This window comes from Salmo trutta, chromosome 1 (assembly GCF_901001165.1).
Source record: "Salmo trutta chromosome 1, fSalTru1.1, whole genome shotgun sequence".
Lineage (NCBI taxonomy): Eukaryota > Metazoa > Chordata > Actinopteri > Salmoniformes > Salmonidae > Salmo > Salmo trutta.
This window is the reverse complement of record NC_042957.1, coordinates 30,966,224-30,980,854: the sequence shown is the minus strand read 5'-3', so window position 1 is coordinate 30,980,854 and position 14,631 is coordinate 30,966,224. Positions and strand designations below refer to the sequence as shown.

The 14,631-nt window shown below is 40.6% G+C and overlaps 1 protein-coding gene and 1 long non-coding RNA gene across 2 annotated transcripts; one reads left to right on the top strand and one right to left on the bottom strand.

Moving 5' to 3' along the window:
• Positions 1-6,223: 6,223 nt before the first annotated feature.
• Positions 6,224-14,152, bottom strand: LOC115193926 (syntaxin-7). Its single transcript, XM_029753081.1, has 10 exons — positions 14,053-14,152; positions 11,896-12,009; positions 11,578-11,647; positions 11,365-11,455; positions 9,217-9,354; positions 9,083-9,132; positions 7,440-7,542; positions 7,121-7,193; positions 6,653-6,735; positions 6,224-6,525 (listed from the first exon to the last, which is right to left on the bottom strand). The coding sequence occupies exons 2-10, from the start codon at positions 11,978-11,980 to the stop codon at positions 6,430-6,432; spliced, it is 789 nt and encodes a 262-aa protein (XP_029608941.1). The 5' UTR covers positions 11,981-12,009; positions 14,053-14,152; the 3' UTR covers positions 6,224-6,429.
• LOC115193935 (uncharacterized) lies at positions 13,293-14,472 on the top strand. Its single transcript, XR_003878263.1, has 2 exons — positions 13,293-13,850; positions 14,146-14,472. It is a non-coding gene; the product is annotated as an uncharacterized LOC115193935 (long non-coding RNA).
• The last annotated feature ends 159 nt before the right edge of the window (positions 14,473-14,631 follow it).

The window sequence follows — 14,631 nt, the reverse complement described above, 5'->3', positions numbered from 1 at the left end:
CTCTTGATTTTAACTTCTCCTAAATGTGTCAGTGCCATCCAGTCTGTAGGCCTGGATGTTTGGTGAACTACAGTAGGAAAGCAGCCATCAGTCAACAGACTGACCGCAGTGAGACAAGCTGAAGCTGCCCAAACTTCCAGGAACTGTCCCTCCTTCAGAAACACACCTACATGCAAGATGAGGAGAGTAAATGAAATCACCCACTGCATAAAATGTCAAATGTGTTGGAAGTCCTATATGCAAATAAAAAAATAAGTAGCCAAGTAAAAATTGTTCAACAAGAATAATGCAATTAAGCATATGAGATTGAGTACACAAATCAGGCTTTTATTCTCATTTATGTAGCCCATTAATCAGGTCTAATGAGTATATTGTACAGTAAAGCTTTCTCCTTCAGAAATAAATATTCAAATATACAACAACTGAACATAACCAAGAATCAAGAAGTCCAAAAACATAATTTCAACTTTTGATTGTTACCTTTACCATTAAAAGCATAAGGCAGATAGAAAGGTGTGTAACCTAAAGGGTGACCAAAACACACTGAATTAATATAGTATGCGAAGGTCAGAAGGGGGAAAGGGAAGCCAGGAATTATTTATTTAACCTTTATTTAACTAGGCAAGTCAGTTAAGAACAAATTCTTATTTACAATGACTGCCTACCCAAAAGCAAAAGGCCTCCTGCGGGGACAGGGGCTGGGATTAAAATAAAAATAAATAAAAAATATATAAATATAGGACAAAACACACATCACGACAACACTACATAAAGAGAGACCTAAGACAACAACATAGAAAGGCAGTAACACATGACAACAACATGGTAGCAACACAACATGGTAGCAGCACAAAACATGGTACAGCCATTATTGGGCACAGACAACAGCACAAAGGGCAAGAAGGTTGAGACAACAATACATCACACAAAGTAGCCACAACTGTCAGTAAGAGTGTCCATGATTGCGTCTTTGAATGAAGAGATTTAGATAAAACTGTCCAGTTTGAGTGTTTGTTGCAGCTCGTTCCAGTCGCTAGCTGCAGCGAACTGAAAAGACGAGCGACCGCAGCGAACTGAAAAGACGAGCGACCCAGGGATGTGTGTGCTTTGGGGACCTTTAACAGAATGTGACTGGCAGAACGGTTGTTGTATGGTGAGGATGAGGGCTGCAGTAGATATGTCAGATAGGGGGGAGTGAGGCCTAAGAGGGTTTTACAAATAAGCATCAACCAGTGGGTCTTGCGACAGGTATACAGAGATGATCAGTTTACAGAGGAGTATAGAGTGCAGTGATTTGTCTTATAATGAGCATTGGTGGCATATCTGATGGCCGAATGGTAAAGAGCATCTAGCCGCTCGAGAGCACCCTTACCTGCTGATCTATAAATTATGTCTCCGTAATCTAGCATGGGTAGAATGGTCATCTGAATCAGGGTTAGTTTGGCAGCTGGGGTGAAAGAGGAACGATTACGATAGAGGAAACCAAGTCTAGATTTAACTTTAGCCTGCAGCTTTCATATGTGCTGAGAGAAGGACAGTGTACCGTCTAGCCATACTCCCAAGTACTTGTATGAGGTGACTACCTCAAGCTCTAAACCCTCAGAGGTAGTAATCACACCGGTGGGGAGAGGGGCATTTTTCTTACCAAACCGCATGACTTTTGTTTTGGAGGTGTTCAGAACAAGGTTAAGGGTAGAGAAAGCCTGTTAGACACCAAGAAAGCTTTGTTGTAGAGCATTTAACACAAAATCCGGGGAGGGGCCAGCTGAGTATAAAACTGTATCATCTGCATATAAATGGATGAGAGAGCTTCCTACTGCCTGAGCTATGTTGTTGATGTAAATTGAGAAGAGCGTGGGGACTAGGATTGAGCCTTGGGGTATTCCCTTGGTGACAGGCAGTGGCTGAGACAGAAGATTTTCTGACTTTATACACTGCACTCTTTGAGAGAGGCAGTTAGCAAACCAGGCCATAGATCCCTCAGAGACACCAATACTCCTTAGCCGGCCCACAAGAATGGAATGGTCTACCGTATCAAAAGCTTTGGCCAAGTCAATAAAAATAGCAGCACAACATTGCTTAGAATTAAGGGCAATGGTGACATCATTGAGGACCTTTAAGGTTGCAATGACACATCCATAACCTGAGGGGAAACCAGATTTCATACCAGAGAGAATATTACAGACATCAAGAAAGCCAGTCAGTTGACAAGTTTTGACAAGTTTTTCCAACACTTTTGATAAACAGGGCAAAATAGAAATAGGCCAATAACAGTTAGGATCCGCTAGATCTCCCCCTTTAAATAAAGGATGAACCGTGGCTGCCTTCCAAGCAATGGGAACCTCCCCAGAAAGGCGAGACAGGTTAAAAAGGTCAGAGATAGGCTTAGTGATGATAGGGCAGCAACCTTAAAGAAGAAAGGGTCTAAACCATCTGACCCAGATGGTTTTTTTGGGTCAAGTTTCAGGAGCTCCTTTAGCACCTCGAACTCAGTGACTACCTGCAGGGAGAAACTTTGTAGAAGGGGAAGGGGAAAAAAAGGTGAGAAGCTTCCGGGATAGTCGCATTAGAAGGGGTGGGAGATGAGGAAATGTTGGACGGGCAAGGAGACATGGCTGAGTCAAATAGGAATCCTGACTTAATGAAGTGTTGATTAAAGAGCCCAGCCATGTGCTTCTTGTCAGTAACAACCACATCATCAAAATTAAGGGACATGGGCAGCTGTGAGAAGGAGGGTTTATTCTCCAGGTCTTTAACCGTTTTACAGAACTTCTTGCTGTTAGACCCACAGAGAGAGAACTGCTCCTTAAAGTAATTAACTTTGGCCTTCCGGATAGCCTGAGTGAACTTATTTCTTATTTGCCTGAACAAGAGCCAGTCAGCCTGAGTATGCGTGTGCCGAGCCTTTTGCCAAATGTAATTCTTGAGGTGGAGTAACTCTGCAAGATCATGGTCGAACCAGGGGCTGAATCGTTTTTTAATTCTCATTTTCTTTATGGGGGCGTGTTTGTTAACAATAACACTGAAAATACTTTAAAAAAAAGGTCCAAGTGTCTCCGACAGAGGGGATCAAGCTGATTCTATACCATTTTACAGAGGCCAGTTCATGAAGGAAGGCTTGCTCATTAAAGTTTTTAGCAAGCGTCTATGACAAATCAGGGCAGTTCATTTCACTGAGCAGCCATTACGAACACAGGCTATAAAACAGTGATCACTAAGGTCATTACAGGTGGTTTAAGCATGTCCCAGTTTAGGTCACCTAGCAAGACAAATTCAGACTTAGTGTAAGGGGCCAGGAGAGAGCTTAGGGCAGGTAGAATCCTTAATTGAAACAATAACAAAGTGGACACCCTGCCTCAGCTTTGGTAAAAAGTTGAGGGATGGGCCAGTAGAAATGTAACCACTCTCAAATTAACAGAGAGAGGTATGGATGCGAAGACTGACCATTCATCATATAGTTTTAACCATGTCTACATTAACATTATTTTGGATAAAAAAAGCATATATTTTGGGTTCTGATGAAGTATGACTAGGGCTGTTGTGGTGACCGTATTACCGCCACACTGGCAGTCACAAGTCATGAAGGCAGTCAAATTCCACATAACCACTCGGTCATGGTAATTAGGCTTCTTCCAAGCTCTGATGCTGCTGCTGGTCATTAGTAGCCTACCAAACATGCTAATTGCCTGGTACTCAGCACTCTATTGTCTCTCTAATCACTCTGACATCAATGCAAGTGTATTCTAAAATCTAATCAAACACTTCTTGAGAGCCCATGAGCTCATGTTGCGCAACATTTCTAAAGGCTACGCAATTGCGGGAGAAAACAAGAGTGATGGCCGCAAATAAAGAGCATGCTATTCTTTTCTTCTGAAAGAGACTACATTTTCTTCATATCATGCTCCTTTAGACCTGTCTAAAATAAATAATGGATTTATTGTGAAGGTGTAGGCTATATTACATGGATTTATTAGACTTTTTACAATGGCTTGTAGGATATGTGTGGAAGACAGGAGATGCTAAAGTTGTTTATGTTAATTGATGGCAAATTACCGTGAGACAGACAGCTATTTGCTCGACAATCACCGGCTGACAAAATTTCATGACCGCCACAGCCCTAGGTATGACAGTTGAACTAAGCTCATTAGGCGTTTATTAGTTATATTCTTGTGTCATTAATTTCTAAGTCCAAAAATGGATATAGCAACTACGGATTCTAGCTTTAAGAGTTCATTGCATCTAGTGTTGCACTGCTTTTTATTGAAGAAAATGAAAACAGAAAGAGCTGTATAAAAAACAGATAACATTTTTGTGAGGCAGCAAAAACATTCACTGGTCCAGAAAACGTGTATAATCCATACATACTTAATCATACAGTGAGAGTAGTTGTGAGATTAAATACAAATTCATAAAGTGAAGAATGAGGCAGCATTCCTTTGAGGAACCTTACAGCGAAAGTGATGCAAGGTCTTGTTTAGTATTGCACAATCCTTGACCTCTAGTGCATAGACAAGGCTACGGGTCCATTATAATCAGCAGGTATTGAACAAGCCTATTCCGGGCCAATTCTGTGTGTATTCTCCTTACTATAGTATTAATTCACAATCAACAAAAACATGATTTCAATATCTCAGGATTAAAACGGCAAAAGCCTTGACACAAAAGCATTGGTCCATAGAACAAGAGACTACTATATACACTGAGCATACAGTACCAACCATTAGGAACACCTTCCTAATATTGAGTTGCACCCCCTCACCCCTTTTGCACTCAGAACAGCCTCAATTCGTCGTGGCATGGACTCTACACGCTGTCAAAAGCATTCCACAGGGATGCTGGCCCATGTTGACGTCAATGCTTCCCACAGTTGTGTCAAGTTGGCTGGGTGTCCTTTGGGTGGTGGGCCATTCTTCAAACACGGGAAACTGTTGAGCGTGAAAAACCCAGCAGCGTTGCAGTTCTTGACACATACCAGTGTGCCTGGCACCTACTACCATACCCCTTTCAAAGTAGTGAGGGGAGGACAGCTCATAATAATGGCTGGGACTGCGTTAATGGAATGGCATCAAACACATGGAAACCATGTGTTTAATGTATTTGATACTATTCCACTAATTCCGCTCCAGCGATTACCACAAGCACGTCCTGTGGTTCAAAGGCACCTAAATCTGTTGTCTTGCCCATTCACCCTCTGAATGGCACACAATCCATGTCTCAATCGTCTCAAGGTTTAAAAATCCTTCTTTAACCAGTCTCCTCCCCCTTCATCTACACTAACTGAAGTGGATTTAACAAGTGACATCAATAAGGGATCACAGCTTTCACCTGGTCAGCCTGTGTTATGGAAAGAGGTGTTCTTAATGTTTTTTATACTCACTGTATGTGTCTGCAGATAGCATACAGTATGTAGATGCCAAAAGAACATACTCTTTATCATATAGAATTTAAGGAGTTTATACATTATCAATTCATTACTGATTGACTATTTTGACAAATAGAAGTCAACAATGGCACATTGACAAAGTTCCCTTAAAAAGTGATCTATTTAAATTTCAATATAATACACTGAACAAAAATATAAAACGCAACATGTAACAATTTTACTGAGTTACAATTCATATAAGGAAATCAGTCAACTAAAATAAATTCATTAGGCCCTGATCTATGGATTTCACATTACTGGGTAGGAGTGCAGCCATGGGTGGGCATAGACCAAACCACTTGGGAGTCAGGCCCACCCACTGGTGAGCCAGGCCCAGCAAATCAAAATGAGTTTTTCCCCACAAAAGGGCTTTATTACAGACATAAATACTCCTCAGTTCCATCACCAGTCCAGGTGGCTGGTCTCAGACAATCCCGCAGGTGAAGAAACTGGATGTGGTGGTCCTGGGCTGGCGTGGTTACACGTGGTCTGCGGTTGTGAGGCCGGTTGGATGTACTGCCAAATTCTCTAAAACAATTTAGAGGCAGCTTATGGTAGAGAAATGGACATTACATTTTCTGGTGGACATTCCTGCAGTCAACGTGCCAATTGCACGCTCCCTCAAAACTTGAGACATCTGTGGCATTGTGCCCCTGTGTAATGATCATGCTGTTTAATCAGCTTCTTGATAATCCACACCTGTCAGGTGGATGGTTATCTTGGCAAAGGAGAAATGTTCACTAACAGGGATGTAAACAAATTTGTGCACACAATTTGAGATAAATAAGCTTTTTGTGCATATGGAAACAATTCTGGGATCTTTTATTTCAGCTCATGAAACATTGGACAAAAACTTTACATTTTGCGTTTACATTTTTGTTCAGTATAGTAAAGTGACAGCTGTCGCATTCGTCTTCATTTTACAAGCAATGGCCTTGAGACTTGTAACTCAAACTTAGTCCTAAAGCATCATGAAACCAGGACTAAAGTGTGTGTGAAAAGCATCATCATCCTTTAACTGATGCCCAGATGATTAAACCAACGACAACAGCAAGTACAACCAGAACAACAATGAGAATGCAGATCTTCTTTCTAGATTTGCGCTGAAAGGGTCAGAAGAAACACTTAATGTGATACGCAAATTGATTCGATGCAGTGTTGTAACAATTTATTTACTAATTTAATTGAATAATGATGGAAATTATTCTTGAATAAGTACATGTTACCTACCTGATAGTCTGCAGCCTGTGCTAACTGCTGGGTGGCATTCTGAACATGAAGGTCTGCAGTTTCGACATTGGCCTCTATACTGTCTAGGGAATAAAAAAATATAGTGAAAGGGTCATTCTCTCACAGAAGTTCACAGTATAGGTTTAATGTTTTGTTAACTTTAACGAAAAGTTGGATGTTTACTTCAGAACACTGTTGCTTTTGACTTGTACACTATGACGATGATTCAACTCTCAGAGGAATTTCAGTTTTAACACCTTGAATTGATCCTCTGAGTGTTGTGTGACATATTTCAGTGTGTGTGTGTGTGTGTGGCATAGCCGTTTGTCATCCTCTGTTCCCAGAACACTCGTTAGACTCTTCTCCATACAGGCTCCTAAACATGCAGTATGTTGTCAATGTTTTGAAAGTGGAAGAGTTTCTGATGTATTCAGAAGTCGAGGTGTAAATGACCGCATGGATGCTTACCGATCATGTCACCCTGCTCATGGACCATCATTCCCAAGTCCTTAAATATTTCATTTATATCTGTAATATCAGACTGAAAAAAAGTAAAACCATGCATTGAATTCACAGAAAACATAACAGATTAAATAAACTGGATAGAAATCCATTACGTAAGTGTGATTTGCAGGATAGCATAAGGTGTGCTTACTGTATGGCTTACTGTATACATTTATTGAAAGGCAACCACTGTAATTTGGAGGAACAATAGACCTCCTACAAAATCTTAATTCAACCCTGAATCTTCTACATTAATCGAGTAACAATAGGTGAGTGCTGTCACCTCTAGCTGTCTGATGGAAGTCTCTCTCTCCTGGATGAGCTGCAGGTCTTCCTCGGTGATGGCCACCTCCTCAGACTGTGACTGGACCTGGGCCTGCCCCCCACTGCAAAGTCAGACATGGGAAACACGGTCAACCACCCAAAGCAAACACTCACCTCCCACTCGGTCAGGCTGGGCCAGAGAGAGATGGGCCTGAAAAGACTGACATGATAACACTAAAGTAGATTGTTCGATAAACAAGCAGACCAGTAGCAGTCTGAGAATAGTAAACTGTGGGTTTGTATGTGAACATTCATTTGATGGTTAAAACCCCTGTAGGTCTAAGCCCTTACATCACAATACCTACTAAGCTAACATATGGAATTGTTTTAAGATGGTCATAAAATGTCAAATTTAACCATTTGATTTGGAATTTTAGGACCCCTGTAGGTATAAAAGAAATATATTTAAAAAAAATATTTGATGAAACATTGAATTTGGCCTCAACGCATTGAATAACACATTCAGAAATGGAAAAACAGACTGATAAAAAACAAAAAAACAAAGGAAGAAGGTTTTGAAGTGTCTGTCCTATATCTGAGAGAGAGATAAGAACATTTATTTTACCCCCTATTCACTTTTTGCAATTTGTACAGCCCGGTCATGGGTTACCGTCAGACGACTCCCGTAGACCAGATGAACAGAACCTTTGTGTTCGTGAGAGTCTCCCCTTTCGTTTACTGGTGACATATTAGTTTGTATCTCCAACGGTTCTGTCTGGATGGTCAGTTTTGTGAGAAGACCTCTTCGAAGTCAGGATGTCCGCGACAGAAAATTCAGACAACTGCCGTAAAACATATAGGATGTCGTAGAGCAAAACAACCAACGCTACCGTGATCGTGAGAGTCTACCTTTACGATAGTGGTGACATTACGGGGCGTTCGAGACAACTAGAATTCCAAGTTCGATGACCGTTCCAAAAGATTTTTCCCAGTCGGACCTAGTTTTTTCAGAGTTCCCAGTTGTCTTGAACGCACTGAAGTCAGATTTCCGAGTTACCGGTTGTTTTGAACGCGGCATTAGTCTGTAGCTCACAAAAGGTTCGGGTTTTACAGCCAATTTCATTACGATTTTCTTGTCCGGATCCTCTCACGTGTAGAAAAAGGCAGCTTTCACAAGCCCCATGTCATGGAATAGGTGCAAACGTCATAATGGCAGAAAGAGGGGATTGAGCTGTAGGCTCTACAAGAAATGGTAAGTCTCTAGCATAGCGGAGCTTCAAATCGACTTTAGGGGGTAGAGAGGAGCAATTCGTAGTAGAACAAAAGGTTGACCCTATATAGTCACAAAAGAGGACATTAAAAATAGAGCTAAACCCTAATAGACCAAATAAATATTCTCTCCACTGTTGTGGTGTTGAGAAAAGAAGATGTTTACATCCTTCACAACTGTAGGCAACAATAATTGAATCAGGATTATAAACTCTGGGTAAATCCACAAAATAGTGTGTCTACAGCGGTTTCTTCCTCTGTAGTCAGGATGCAGTTTTATGTGGGGACAAACATTGGGTTGTATTTAGACAGCTTGCACAGTATGTTTAGTGCAGCATGTCTGTGCACTACGGCACTCAAAAGAACTAGACCACTGAAATGTTGAACTCTGACCTTTCAAAGGGGTTTCCATTTCCTCCAAAGCTGTTGTCAGGAAAGCCACCCTGAGGGGGGACAGAACAGTCAGCCTGATGCACTCGCATTTCAGGTGCGATTTGATTTGTTTGTCTAAAGCATTGAGTACTAACCGACACTCTGGACTCGGCACGGACTCTGGCAACAAACTCCTTCTCTTTCTGAGCAGCCTGCCTCTGTGTCTTTTGGAAATTGGTCAGTGCATTGGAGAAGTCGTTGATAAGGCGATCTTTCTGGATCTTTCTCTGGCGCTAGAAGAGGTAAACAAATGAACAAACATCACATACTGTACAGTGTAACGTAAACTCACCCCATTCCGTACAAATGTGCGCAACCGCGACATTCAAACGAGGCTATAAAGAAAACTAATGGGACTGTAGCGACTGTGTTGACTTCAAAATCTGGGGTGTGAACTACGTTTCTATTCAAGCGTTGATCGACATGGTAATGGCTCAATAGTATTGGAGAAAAGTTGAAAAAAAACTGACCCTCCGTTACATCGTGACGTGTCATGCCGTAACGTACAGCACGCATAAAGCAACTATTTCTGTCTTACAATCTCTCTCCACCTGGTGTAGCACTTCTCTCATCGTTTAAAAACAAGAAATGGACAGTGACGGGGGTAAGGGGGGATACCTAGTCATTTATTTGCATCATTACTGTAAGCGATCATGACTTTCAAAGCCGCTGTTTACTTCTGAAGATCACTAGCACCGCCCTAAAAACCCAATTCAAATTCAACACAAACCTTCAAATAGGTACGTGATGACATTATATAAACTCTTTATAGTGTTTTATTTACATTTTAGAGGCGATAAAGGTGATAAGTTGGACAGATCGAGTGGAAAAAAAAGCAGTTTTCCCACACATCTCTCCTTCTCACTATCACGCATTAGTTTCGCTTCCCCACCCGCCATTTTTAAAAAGACCCGAAGGAGCTCATTGTCTTCTTGAATTATGCAGAAACGGGTAGCGTGGAGGTCATGTCATTAATTTTGTTGGAAAGGGGAGAAATTGTGCTTTACAATGGTATTGACATTACAGTTGATCTGGAAGTATTACGTTTTTGGGGCGTTAAAATAAGGTAAATTGTACGGACCAAGGCGATGTACAAAAGTGAGTGAGTTTACGTTACATGATACTGTGTCATAGCACTCTTCAACCGATTGACAACTATTCTTAGGACTTCTGTCTCAGGCCACTACACCCTACTTTACATAAGATGTTAGTATTTCACTTCTGCTTATTAAAACATATTTATATTACTCTTGTTAGCAAGAAACAACTAGAACGCGTTTGCAATTAAACCAATCATTTTCTTTCCATTGTCTAAATTTGGGCTCCCGAGTGGCTCAGCGGTCTAAGGCACTGCAACTCAGTGCTGGAGGCACTGAGTTGCCTCTAAACCCATCTAAGACCGTATTGAAAAATAGAAATTGTGGATGTTTGTAAGAATTTTATTATTCCTGCCAGTGCACACATGGCATGCGTTCCAGCCATTCCTTATGAACTTTACAAGAATGCATTAATTTCTTTCTTTACCACACACAAGCACAAATTCCTTCAACATTGTGGGATATCTGCTGTCAGGAAAAATGTTCATGCTGGGTGCCTTGGGCCTTCCTTGAACAAGAACCCCCACAACTACAAAAACAGGAAATAAAGGCCCAATGTGCTTAAGAATAGCACACCAGCTGAATTTATAAATAAAAACGGGCTACCTTACAGTTTCCTGTTATAGTTCATTACACAATGTAATGGAAAAGAGTTAATTATTTAAAGAATTACATTTTGAGAAGAAATTCTTATCTAATGTATTATCTCCAATGTGTCATATAAGTAAAACATTGAGTATGCAGGGTAAATTGAATGACAGGTGGCTAAAATAAAAGATGCAAAAACAGCATGTACATTTTTTTTTATATTGCAGGGTTTAAATGCTTGCCTGTAGATGGCGACATGTGCTGTTTAATGACATGCATTCTTAAAAGGTGAACGGAGGACACTACAGGAACTGTTTGTGTGTTAAGAGACTCACAAGGAACAGGTAATCCAGGGACCAGCTTGGACAGCACAGGCCCGCCCACCTAACATGTGACCAATGAGCACTGAGGTGCTGTTCACATATTAATGTATGAATAACATTCTGTCTGCTATTGGGCATTACACTACACGTTCCACGCAGTGCACACTATTCCTATACATTTTGTTGCTTGCTGTAAATTAAGTTGAAGCAACCGTACCAACAAAAAGTTGATTACCTGTTCAGTTGTGACAGGCAAAGAGCCAAATTCCTTCACACATCGGTCTGTTTCTTTGGCAAGGTGGTTGACATTTTGCTGTTTCTGCTGCCTACATTTGAAAAGTCAAAAGGGTCATTTAGATAACATTCCACAGAAATACACATACCAGCATGTAATAACTTTAAAAGCTACACACTACAAGAGCCCTCTTCTGATTAAAACAGAACTCACAGTTGCTGTCTGAGCTCAGTAGTGTCTTGTGGTGTTCCCAACTGATTCACAATTCTCTGTATTTCAGATGCTGGTAGAAACAGGGCACAAATATTGTGACAAAAACAATAACAGTACGTGTGTTCACTCAATAGGAAAAGTGTTCAGTTTGAAAGTTAATTCAAAAGAAATGATGTAAATGAGGTATATTAATACTTTTGAGTCAATCCCCAGGCCTGAGAAGTATAGTAGCCTACAGGCCGGCTAAATTCAGAGGATATGACAAAACTTGTGTACTGATTTACATGTGTGCACAGTTTGTCCATATGTCTCAATTACTTTGTTGTGTTATCTTCTGGATGTTGGAGATTATCGTCTGAGTAAGCACATTTGGGTCCCGCACTTTTCCGTACTGGTAGGCCATGGTTGACGCATTGGGAGTCTCCCAAAGGCCTTGAAATATAAAATGTTACAAGTATTGTTGTAGGTCAGTCACTCACACAGCTTCAGTTCATTCCACCTGCTTTTGGCATTATGTACACTCCTTCCCCTAGACATACTGTAGCGCGTCACCAAAGTGGTAAAAATCCCATTTGCTTGTATAAAATTGTTTTAAAATGAATAAACCTACATATTGTATTCATGAATATTGAACATACTCTTACCGACAGCCTATTATTAGTAACAAATGAATTCACACAGGGTACATTCTGCAATGTACCCTGTACCAAGTACACAATATACCAAGTACACAGGGTACATTCTGCATTCATCAGCCTTCCACTCAGATTAGATAGGCCTTCAAAGAGGCTAGGCATAGATGTCAGCTCAAAGTCTAATTTTGATTTAGCCTACATTTGGTTGAGTTGTCAACTAACATGAATTCAAAGTGAACGTAACAAAAAAAATGTCACCATGTAACTGGATTTAGGTTAAAAGTTTGGGTGAAAAGACATTGTGATTACACGGGCTGCTTTATATAATTAACATTTCATTATTAATTTTTCCATATTTTCACATTGTTTCTGTGATCAAAAAATACAATTAACATTTAAATCAAATTCTTTTAAGAGTCCTGTATAGTATTTTGATACTTTGTGCAAGGCAACTGATAAGCATTAAAAACTTTGTGGATGGAGCCTCCCGAGTGGCGCAGCATTCTACGACACTGCATTGCTACAGATGCTGGTTCGAGACCCGTGCTGGCTGTAACCCGGGAGACCCATGAAGCGACGCACAATTGGCCCAGCGTCGTCCGAGTTAGGGGAGGGTTTGGCCGGTCGGAATGTCCTTGTCCTATCGCACTGTATCGACTCCTGTGGCGGGCCAGGCGCACAGACGCTGACAGAGTCACCAGGTGTATGGTGTTTTCTCCGACACAAAATGTTTTATTTAGTGGATGGGTATAATTTATATGTATAAAATGTATAATAATAATAATAATAATAATAATAATAATAATATTTAAAATTACTAAAATTGGGTAATTTTGTGTGCGTTTATTTAAAATTTGCATCGGGCTGCTTCTGGGGCGATTCTGTAAGATGCCGGCAAAGTCGGCTGAATTCGGGTAGACAGAAACGTCTCGATGTACTTGGGCCGATTCTGGGCAGTCATTCATTTTGATTCCGGGCCGATTCGATCAGTTCCGGCACCCCGGAAGAGGGCCGATTACTCATTGCTAGCTGGGACCAGTCCAGTCCGTGGTGGTAATGCACCTTAAAGTTGGTTGCCAACGTCATATAAAGTTCACAGAAGAAGAAGCGATTACTAGAAACTAAACTAGGTTATGCTTTTTATCTGTGGATTAATTGTTGGAGTAGAGAACACACGATTTTGTGCTGACTCAAAATGGGTCAAAATTCTTCAAAGACCCAGAAAAAAAAGGACCTTGTGCATTTCAGGTAAAATAAAAACCCATTGTTTATATCCCAGGACAAATTAGCTAGCAACAGAAAGCTAGCTAGGTAAATGACCATGACTGTTTCATGTGTTTCCACTGTCTGCAAATTAATATAGTTTGTTTTGATACGTCAACCTGCGTGTCTTGATCGCGTCTGGTGTGGATGGACAAAATCAACATGCTTGCGATTGCGCATGCGTGCACGATCTAGTCACATGAAAACGCTCTCAACCCGAAGAACGAGGCCAGAAAGATGCGGAAATACAGAAGCCTGAATAACCTGTCTCCATTTGCGACTTATGTCATCATATATACATTTCATCAAACGCAATAGACGTGAATTGTAAAGTACCATGTGAATTTATATCAGGAAATACGGCAGTGTACAGAGGTAAAGATACATTGTTTCTTCAGTTGCACAAATGCTGGCAACTGTTTGTGAACGCAGACTATAAACATTAGCATTCCTTTAAGGTCGCATGAGTTTCAGCTTAATTGTCGCTTGTCGACATTTCCAAATTATTGCACGCCCAAACATTGCTTTTGTCAAATTTCGAACAACACTAAATACTTGTTTTCCATGTTTCGTTTACCTTAGTTCTGTCTTGACAGTCTGCCCCGCTTGCACTCTGCTTCCTTATCTGTGTGTCATGCTTTTCAGTCACATGATCTGCTCTGCTTTACAGGGTACCGGCGACTTTTGGGTGCAACATCAACTATTAAACCAAAGAAGATTGATTTTTTTTTTATCCAAAGATACATTTTATGACCTTTTTTACACTTTATTCTACGGTACATCAAAATTATAATAAAATATCAATAAAAGAGTTAAACGATTTCTAAGTCAAACACTGTTAGACAGAAAAGGCCAGGCAAATGTTGACAGCAGTAGAATGAATGTGTGCAGAAGAGGTTTCTCTAATGCTTCTAATCATGTGCCTGCTTGAACACACTATCCAAAGTAGGCAATGTCATTGCTTAGATACAAAAATAAAAAATACCACTGAACGACATACAGTACATTTATTGACATGAATCCAATACAAGCAATATTCTGGGAAGTAAATTCCCTGTACCAGCCATCTGCCCCCCCCCCCCCCAAAAAAGGGCCATCATGAAACATTGTAAAATTGTTTGCAATAAATTAGGTACACACTGATCACACATAGTTT